Below are 10,518 nucleotides of genomic sequence, written 5' to 3' on the forward strand. Positions count from 1 at the left end.
AAAATCAATAAGGAAACACAGGCCTTAAATGACACATTAGACCAGATGGACAAAATTGATATTTATGGAGCATTCCATCCAAAAGCAGCAGAATACACATTCTTTTCAAGTGCACATGGAACATTCTCCAGGATTGACACATGCTGGACCACAAAGTGAGCCTTGGTAAATTTAAGAAAATTGAAATCATATCAAGCATGTTTTCTGACCATGACACTATGAGATTAGAAATCATCTAAAAAAAAAAAACCTGTAAAAAAAAAAAAAAACACAAACACGTGGAGCTTAAACAATATGCTACTAAACAGACAATGGATCACTGAAGAACTCAAAGAGGAAATCAAAAATACCTGGAGACAAATGAAAATGAAAGCACCACAACCCAAAACCTATGGGATGCAGCAAAAGCAGTTCTAAGAGGGAAGTTTATAGCGATACACTCTTGCCTCAGGAAACAAGAAAAGTCGCAAATAACTGAACCTCACACCTAAAGCAAGAAGAGGAAAAAAAACAAAACCCAAAGTTAGTAGAATGAAAGAAATAAAGATCAGAGCAGAAATAAATGAAATAGAGATGATGTAAACAATAGAAAAGAGCAGTGAAACTAAAAGCTGGTTCTTGGAGAAGATAAACAAAACTGATAAACTTTTTTAGCCAAACTCATCAAGAAAAAAAGGGAGAGGGCCCAAATCAAAATTAGAAATCAAAATGGAGAAGTTACAGCCAACACCACAGAAACACAAGGATCATAAAAGACTACTACAAGCAACTATATGCCAACCAAATGGACAACCTAGAAGAAATGGACAAATTCTTAGAAAGGTATACTCTCCCAAGACTGAACCAGGAAGAAATAGAAAATATGAACAGACCAAATTACCAGTGCTGAAATTGAATCTGTCATTTAGAAACTTACAACAAGCAAAATTCCAGGACCAGATGGCTTCACAGGTGAATTCTACAAAACAATTTAGGGAAGAGTTAACACCTACCCTTCTGAAACTATTCCAAAAAATTGCAGAGGAAGGAACACTCCCAAAGTCATTCTCTGAGGCCACCATCACCCTGATACAGAACCAGACAGAGATATCACACACAAAGAAAGAAAATTATAGACCAATATCACTCATCAACTTAGATGCAAAAATCCTCAACAAAATACTAACAGACCCACGCCAACAATATACTAAAAGGATCATACAGCTATGATCAAGTGGGATTTATCCAGGGGTGCAAGGATTTTTCAGTATCTGCAAATCAATCAGTGTGATACACCACACCAACAAATTGGAGAATAAAAACCACATGATGATATCAATATATGCGGAAAAAACTTTTGATAAAATTCAACATCCATTTCAGATAAAAACTCTTTAGAGAGTGGGCACAGAAGGAACATACCTCAACAAAATAAAAGTGATATGTGACAAACCTACAGCTAACATACTCAGCAGTGAAAGCTGAAAGCATTTCCTCTAAGATCAAGAACAAGACAGGGATGTCCACAATGTCCACCCTTGCCACTTTTATTCAACATAGTTTTGGCACTCATAGCCATGGCAATCAGAGGAAAAAAAAAAAAACAGAAGGAATCCAAATTGGAAAAGAAGTAGTAAAACTGTCACTGTTTGCAAATGACATGATGCTGTACATGGAAAATCCTAAAGATGCTACCAGAAAACTACTAGAAGTCATCAATGAATTCGGTGAAGTTGCTGGATACAAAATTAGAACACAGAAATCTGTTGCATTTCTATACACTAATGATGAAAGATCAGAAAGAGAAATTACAGAAACAATCCCATGTACCATCACAACAAAAAATAAAATACCTAGGAATAAACTTACCTAGGAAGCAAAAGAACTTTACTCAGAAAACTATAAGACTCTGATGAAAGAAAACAAAGATGACACAAACAGATGGAAAACTATACCGTGTTCTTGGATTGGAAGAATCAATATTGTGAAAATGACTGTACTACCCAAGGCAATCTACAGATTCAGTGCAATCCCTAGCAAATTACCAATGGCATTTTTCACAGAATTAGAACAAAAGAATTTTAATTGTATGGAGACACAAAAGACCCCGAAAACCAAAGCAATCTTGAGAAAGAAAAACGGAGCTCAAGGATTCAGGCTCCCTGACTTCAGACTATACTACAAAGCTACAGTCCTCAGAACTGTGTGGTACAGGCACGAAAACAAATATAGATCAATGGAAGAGGATAGAAAGCCCAGAAATAATCCCACGCACCAATGATCAATCTATGACAAAGAAGACAAAACTATACAATGGAGGAAAGACAGCCTCTTCAATAAATGGTGTTGGGAAAACTGGAGAGCTGCATGTAAATAATGAAATTAGAACATTCTTTAACAACATACACAAAAGTAAACTCAAAATGGATTAAAGACCTAAATGTAAGACCTGATAGTATAAAACTCTTAGAGGAAAACATAGGTAGAACACTCTTTGACATAAATCGCAGCAATATCTTTTTTGACCCATCTCCTAGAGTAATGAAAATAAAAACAAAAATAAACAAACAGGACCTAATTAAACTCAAAAGCTTTTGCACAGCAAAGGAAACCATAAACAAAATGAAAAGACAACCCACAGAATGGGAAAAAGATATTTGCAAACAATGCGACCCACAAGGGATTAATCCCCAAAAGTTACAAACAGCTCATGTCCTTCAACAGATGAATTGATAAAGAAGATGTGGTACATATATAGAATGGAATAGTACTCAGCCATTAAAAAGAATGAAATAATGCCATATTCAGCAACATGGATGAACCTGGAGATTTTCACACTGAGTGAAGTAAGTCAGAGAAAGACAAATATCATATGATATCACTTATGTGAAGAATCCAAAAAAAATAATAATACAAATGAACATATTTCCAAAACAGAAACAGACTCACAGACTTAGAAAACAAACTTATGGTCACCAAAGGGGAAAGGTGAGAGAGAGGGAAAAATTGGGAGTTTGGGATTGACATATACACACTATTATATTTAAAATAGATAACCAACAAGGACCTACTGTATAGCATAGGGAACTCTTCTCAATATTCTGTAATAACCTTAATGGGAAAAGAATTTGAAAAAGAATATATACATATGTATAACTGAATCATTCTGCCATACACCTGAAACTAACACAACATTGTTAATCAACTATACTCCAATAGAAAATAAAAATTCAAAAAAATTTCAGAAGATTGAAATCATATGAACTATATTCTCCAACCATGATATAATCAATCTAGAAGTCATGGATAAGATAAAAAGAGCATCTGTGTGTGTGTATGTGTATATATATATATATATATATATATATTTTTTTTTTTTTTTTTTTTTTTTTTTTTTTTTTTTTTTTTGTTAGTACGCAGGCCTCTCACTGTTGTGGCCTCTCCCGTTGCGGAGCACAGGCTCCAGACGCGCAGGCTCAGTGGCTATGGCTCACAGACCCAGCCGCTCCGCGGCATGTGGGATCCTCCCGGACCGGGGCACGAACCCATGTCCCCTGCATCAGCAGGCGGACTCTCAACCACTGCACCACCAGGGAAGCCCTGTGTATATTTTAATAAAATATAAAGAAAAAGCAATGAATAAAAATAATCATAAGGAAAACAAAGAAAAACATAGCCTAAACTCCAGCTTATTACCACAGCAGTGTTCTTGTTCTTACAAAGTTTATGCAGAGCTGAGACCTCCCGAGAATTACCTGTGGTCGGGAAGAGAAGGGAGGCTCCTGACACCCGGCGAGAAGGGAGGAGACTAGGAGGTGTTCAGGGTGGGAGTGGGGCGAGGAGAGCGCTTCAGCGACTTAAACACTATTCAAAAAGCAGTCACCGTGTTTTTCCTGTAAAGTATTGAGATTTATCATTTTGTTGGGATTTTAGCTTTTTCTAACTACCAGTATTGGATACTTTTTTGGGGAAGGACCGCTGTTGTCATTAAAGGACAACTTCCAGGCAAAGTGCCATCCAAGTGAGCCCTGAATGATGAGTGGGAGTTTGCCAGGCCCAGGGGTAGACTAGGGGGTGGGGTGGGCTGGGATAGAGAATTCTCGGCAGAGGTCACTCATGGCACGTGCCAGAGGGCAGTGCACCTAAGTGCATCCATAGAGCACAGGTGGCCCACGGAGACAGGGGTCAGGCTCCTGCGGATCATGTCTAACTGTGCTGCTTGTCAGCTGTTAATCCATCTTGTGAGCACTTGGTACGTAGCACAGCCAGTCTCTAGGGGCAGGACAGAAATAAAGACGCAGATGTAGAGAACAGACTTGAGGACACAGGGAGGGGGAAGGGTAAGCTGGGATTAAAGATGTTCCAAAGCTCACAGTGAGCGCTTCTGCTCCAGACCTTAGGAATGCAGGATAGATGATAGATTGTGTGAAGCCGAAGGTCACCAAGAGTCGTTGGCACCACTAGAGTATTTACTGCAGGGCCCCCCTAGGGGTCTTCTGGATTGGTTCTGGTCTAAATGAGCATGAGTCTTCACCAGATGGACTGGCTGGACATCTCCTGTCCCTTGAGACCAAGGAGTTGTGTTGTTGACTTGAGGAGGAAAACTAAAAATCTAAGATTTGTGACGTTTGTTAAAATAACCACTACATTAATTGAACATGTAAAGTAAATGTATCCGTGCTTAGGGCTTTGTGTGTTTCACATACATGATTTATATCCAGTGTTCAGATGAGGAAAGGGAAGCTCAGGGAGGGTGAGTTACCCACCTAGTTCTGTTTTGCAGGAAGGCCATGGGATAAACTGCCCCCCTGTGTTGACTACAGAGATGATCTTTAAGAGGACAAAAACGTTAGCATGGTTTGTCAAATTTTGCTTTTAAAAGGCATGTCTGTCAAACTTGTAGGTGGAAAGTGAGACCAACGTCCTGCAGGACGGCTCCCTCATCGACCTGTGCGGGGCCACCCTGCTCTGGAGGACAGCAGATGGCCTCTTTCACACCCCAACCCAGAAGCACATTGAAGCCCTGCGGCAGGAGATCAACGCTGCCCGGCCACAGTGTCCCGTGGGGCTCAACACCTTGGCCTTCCCCAGCATCAACAGGAAAGAGGTGGTGGAGGAGAAGCAGCCCTGGGCGTACCTCAGCTGTGGCCACGTGCACGGCTACCACAACTGGGGCCATCGGAGCGACACAGAGGCCAACGAGAGGGAGTGTCCCATGTGTAGGACTGTGGGCCCCTACGTGCCGCTCTGGCTCGGCTGCGAGGCGGGCTTTTATGTAGACGCGGGACCACCCACTCATGCTTTCACCCCTTGTGGACATGTGTGCTCAGAGAAGTCTGCGAAATATTGGTCTCAGATCCCGCTGCCTCACGGGACTCACGCATTTCATGCTGCCTGCCCTTTCTGTGCCACGCAGCTGCTTGGGGAACAGAACTGCATCAAATTGATTTTTCAAGGTCCAGTTGACTGATGCCCTTTACAGCCATCGACGACGACTTTATTACAAGTTACTGTGAAGATTTTGCCACTAACTCTAGATTTTACCTTTTTATAATACCGTCCATTAAGGGGAGAGGGGGTCTTGAGGCTGGGAAAAAAGAAGGGCGTGGTGATGAAACATGCCAGGCATCGATGATAACAGTGGTGTGTTGCATGCTGCTTAATTAAACCATAATATCTGTAACAATTGGATTTAAAATGCCATACTTTTGTTTTAACCTTGGGGTTTTTAAAACAAGTTTTCTTTGTTAAATTTGGACAGGACTTTAAATCCCATTTTAAAACTGTAGAAGAAATTTACTCAAAAGTTGTTGGCTCTTAACTGCAAACTTTGGTGCTGTGTGGTATAGGTGTTAGACATGCCGTATCTGGAAATACTTGATACAGGTTAGAATCTGACCAGATACCAAAGGGGCAGCTCTATAAGATGATGTTGGGGGACAGGAGACCTTAGGCACAGGTGATTGTTTTGAAATCTGGGGCTTTTCTCTGATTTTTCTTTTGAGGGGAGGGAATATTCATATGTTGTCATGTTTTCTTTTTTTTTTTTTTAAAGTTCAGTGGAATTTAATTACTTTATACACACATTCATCAAATACCTTGGCATTTCAAACAAAGAGTTTCCCGTAACTTTTTAGTCTGCCTTTTGTTATTTTTGGTCTGACGTGGTCTATCCCTGATTCTCATCTTGGATAGCCAGAACTGTTTGGTTGATTCAGATGTAGCTGCTCTTAAAAATTCATTAACTGAGAGTGATTATTGCAGCAGAAAACATGGCCCAGGTAATATAATATCAAGTTTACTTGCTCACTGAATAATTTAAGAGTGATTAAAAATAAGATTTTACTTTTTAAAACTACTCATTGGAATTTCCTGTTTTTCTTAAGAAAGCCAAAATTCCGTGAACTTAAAAAGCAACATATTACAACAATACAAGTCAGTTTTGTTCACCCCCTTTCTGCCATCTGTCACCTTCCCTTGCAGCTTACAGAGCCCTATAAGTTTTGAAAATGTTTGCAAACCAAACTAAATTTAAATGTGATCATTAGATATACACAACACCAAGTGGTACATCTGCAGAGAGCATTTGAAATTACTGATTTCAAGAGAGCAAATGAGTGTTTACTGAGGAATAATTAAATCAGAATTTCATATGAGCTCCACCAGCCCTCTCTGTTAGTTTCATTTCATTTTGAATAATACTTCTTGGATGTTTATTCTCTGTGCTCAGTACCAGCGTATCACTGTTCCTGTGAGGTAAAGATCCCTTAGGACATGCGACTACCAGAGCTGGCTGGGATGAAATAGATTCCTGCCACGTGGAGCAAGTATGTTTAAATTAACATCCTCTTAAATTGACCATTGCAGATTCATGCTGCATTTTTTTAACCTTTGTAAAGATATATGATTTATATGATTCTAACCTACTGCATTCCTGTTTGAATTGGTTTTTCCATGGTTTGCCTACTAGCAAATATTTTGCCTATTTTCAATTGTCCTAACCCATTTTGAAAGCCCTTTTCCTTAACGTGATAAGATCTATTAGTCTTGATGGCTACTGCTTAAATTGACTTAATATATAAAAATTTCATCCTCTCAGTTTTCAAATAGCTTTACTCTTCAGTGGAGATTATTGTTTATGAGGTGTTTTCGTTTTGGTGATTTTTAAGTGCTGTGAAAATCCAACCACAGTGCTCTCATTGATAGCTTACTCAATTCTGTATAGCTTGCTTGACCTGCAGACAGAGAATGAAGGAGAACAATGAAATTGCCCAGAATATATCCAATGCCTTTTGATGTCGCCAGAGTCTCCCGTGGTTAGCTTTTACTGATGGAATATGTCTTTTCAGTCTGTGCCGCTTTAGGCTCCACAAAATGTTACAGGAAGCACACAGTCCCTTTTCTTGCGATGTGGTTTGAAAGTGGTTTGAGGAGTCTTGATAACCCTAAAAAGCATCATGTAAGGTAAATAAATAGTCTTGCATCTAGAAAGACTGGATTTTACCTATCAGAAACTTTTTTTTTCCAAGAAAGTTACCATCTGATATCACTTTCTATTTCAAGGACTATAGTAGTTCAAGGTCTGGTAGTTCCACATGCAACATATACCCCAAAATAGTTATCTTCCAACCTGAGAAGTTTGACTTTTTAGTAAATTTGGGTAGAAATTCCAAGCTCTTGGAAGGGGCAACAGTGACCCCCGCGCCTCTGTTAGCACCACACCTTTTCCTTTGACTTCCAAGTGAGGTCCCCTCTCCCCTGTCTAAAGAACCACAGCAAGGTGGTCCGTTTGCAGAAGGAAGCCAGGCTCATCTTGGCCACTGCTAGTAAGATCTGCTAACTTTGGTTAATGAGACATTTTTTTTCTCTGGAAAAAATGAGAATAAAGAACTCTAGCTCAGAGTACAGTAATACAGTTCAGAAAAGGTAACTTCTCAGAGGTTATGTCTGTTTTTATGTCTTGCTTGACATACATTCAAGGGCAAATTCCACTCCCCAGGTGTACACATAGGAAATTGCAGACCAGTTATCCTGATCTCAGCCTGACTGAAATGCCTTCTGTGACTAGGTTTCCAGAAGAGCTCCAATGATGTATTCCCATAGGGTTTTTTTCCAGTTGTTTACGCCAGTTTATTACAAAAAAAAAAAAGATTCAGAGTGAATGGGATACAACTCTGAATATTTTTCTAGTCTGGAATTGTTTTTATTATTACTAATCGGTGCTGCCAGGTCATGCATGCTGCAACACATTTCCCTTATTTGGTTTCGCTTTTTGCAAGAAGGGCTACAGTTCACACTGCAGAGTAAGTATTAAGCTTTCTGGGGTTTCTTCCCTAACTGTAGCCCAAAAGAATTAAAATCTTTTAATATAAATAGCGTATTTATCATTCCTCGATAGTTAATTATAGAGTTTGGTACCTTTGTGCCTCAGGGAAGCCACGTGACATAACTGGTTATAGAATTTCAGGGTTAGGGTTTAAAGAAAGGAGAAAGCCATTGGAAAAATGATGGGCTCCTTTAAGGAGACGAATGAATCTGGATGCAGAAATATGCCAGGAACTGGCATACACATGATTGTAGTAGAATTTATTTCCAGTAGCAGTAGGGAAATTATTTTAAGTTATTACATCTACTATATTAGCAAAGTTGAGGAGAACTCTTTGCTTCATAAAGCTTCCATGCTTTATTTTTGCTTACATTAAAAAAAAAAAATTCAAACCCCTGTCATTTGGGAGCTCAGTATTGTTATTTGGGCACTTTTTGAGAGTTTAAAAAGGAGCATGTTTTCTCTTTCTTAAATTTAAGTCTCACATAGATTATAGAATTGTTACCTGCAGTTCTATGATTTTGATCAACTTTTCTTTTTACAGCCATTCTGTTCTTTGGATTTGCATGAAAGGATATATGATCACAACATTGTCAATGCTGGCTAAAAAACTTATCTTCATGCAATCCTGCCTTGTAACAGTGGAATTTCTAATAGACAAACCACAGAACCTTGATTTTAAGCTGGATCTAGCGCTGTTCTTTTGGCTGTAGCTCTTACAACCCCAGAGTTTAACCTTCATAGGCTGAGGGTATGAAGTTCCTCCTTTAATGCTAGAAGGAGAGCACAGCTCTGTCATCATTTCTTTATGACCCAGTCGAAGACCAATGAGACAACTCCAGGATCTTTTTAAAAGAATGTAAGCATTACTGAATCAGTAAAACAGAAGAAGGTTCAGTATTTCTTCTTAGTAAAACTAATATCCTCTCAAGTTTTCACCCTCATGCAGAATCCCTAGAGGAAGATAGGGAAAAGCAAGTATTTTTCCAGTTCTACTTAACTGTTTCTAAACAAAAATAAACTCGATGAAAGGGAAGTTGTTTCTTTTTAGCTGAGATGACATATTGTTTCTCTGTTTTAAATAGTCTAGAAGCTAAGAGGTTGGTCATATTTACCATGTATAGTGTTATGAGCAGTTAAATTTTATGGATATATTTGTAAAACTGTTCTTTTATATTTCATGTCAAATTGAAAAGTTTATTTCTTCACTGTTATATCTGTGGAAATACAAGCCATTTTACAGGAAAAATCTTCAGAAACTATTAAACGGATCTCAGTATGTTTGTGAGTCGTTGTCTTCATCAGGACATTAGATAGGAAGTGGATGTAAAAGTAGACGTGACTTTTGCATTTTTCAAACTTATAATTCGATCTCAGACAGTTGAGCTGATCATTGTTTTATATTCTGCACAATACCTATTTAAACCTAGATTCTGAAAAATCTCAATTTTTTTTTTTTTTTTTTTTTTTTTTTTTTTGCGGTACGCAGGCCTCTCAGTGTTGTGGCCTCTCCCGTTGCGGAGCACAGGCTCCGGACGCGCAGGCTCAGCGGCCATGGCTCACGGGCCCGGCCGCTCCGCGGCATGTGGGATCCTCCCGGACCAGGGCACGAACCCGTGTCCCCTGCATCGGCAGGCAGACTCTCAACCACTGCGCCACCAGGGAAGCCCTCAATTTTTTTATCTGAAAAATTCCATTGGTGTTTATATTTGTGACATTACATCACTGTCAAATAAATCTCACTTCTAGGAGAATTTAACCTGGCTTGTAGAATTAATGGATTTTCTGCATGGCCATTATAGTCATACTGCTACCTTTGTGACAATCTTCATTCACTTTTAACAACATAGCATTATGTGTAAGCCTCCAAGCCTTAAACTAGTATGTCTTTCATAAGAAAAGGTATTTGACAGTTTTTTTCTCATCGCATTGATATTTAAGGAGTCTTAGTATTGTTGAGGGAAATAGATTTTTCATCCCCCCCCAAAATATAAATTTATATAGGCTTTTATTTCAGGATTAAGTATTCTAACACTTTAACAAATCTAAGATGCCATGATTTGTAAGATGCGTTATTACAGAAAAACAGCCAGTTACAATTGTGGGATGCATTCGGTTTTACAAGGATGCCCCAACTATTCAATGGGGAAAGAAGAGTATTTAACAAATGGAGGTGAGATAACTAGATATCCACATGCAAAAGAATGAAGTTA

General features: G+C 38.9%; 1 protein-coding gene across 1 annotated transcript in view; it reads left to right on the plus strand.

Moving 5' to 3' along the window:
• Positions 1-9,586, plus strand: part of PELI2 (pellino E3 ubiquitin protein ligase family member 2) — a 208,419-nt gene extending 198,833 nt beyond the window's left edge. Inside the window, exon 6 of the mRNA XM_032623134.1 lies at positions 4,883-9,586. Coding sequence (XP_032479025.1) covers positions 4,883-5,449 — 567 coding nt within the window. The 3' untranslated portion in view covers positions 5,450-9,586. The remainder of the gene's footprint in view (positions 1-4,882) is intronic.
• Positions 9,587-10,518: the final 932 nt, after the last annotated feature.

The sequence above is a fragment of the Phocoena sinus genome, chromosome 2 (assembly GCF_008692025.1).
Source record: "Phocoena sinus isolate mPhoSin1 chromosome 2, mPhoSin1.pri, whole genome shotgun sequence".
In the NCBI taxonomy this organism is placed as follows: domain Eukaryota; kingdom Metazoa; phylum Chordata; class Mammalia; order Artiodactyla; family Phocoenidae; genus Phocoena; species Phocoena sinus.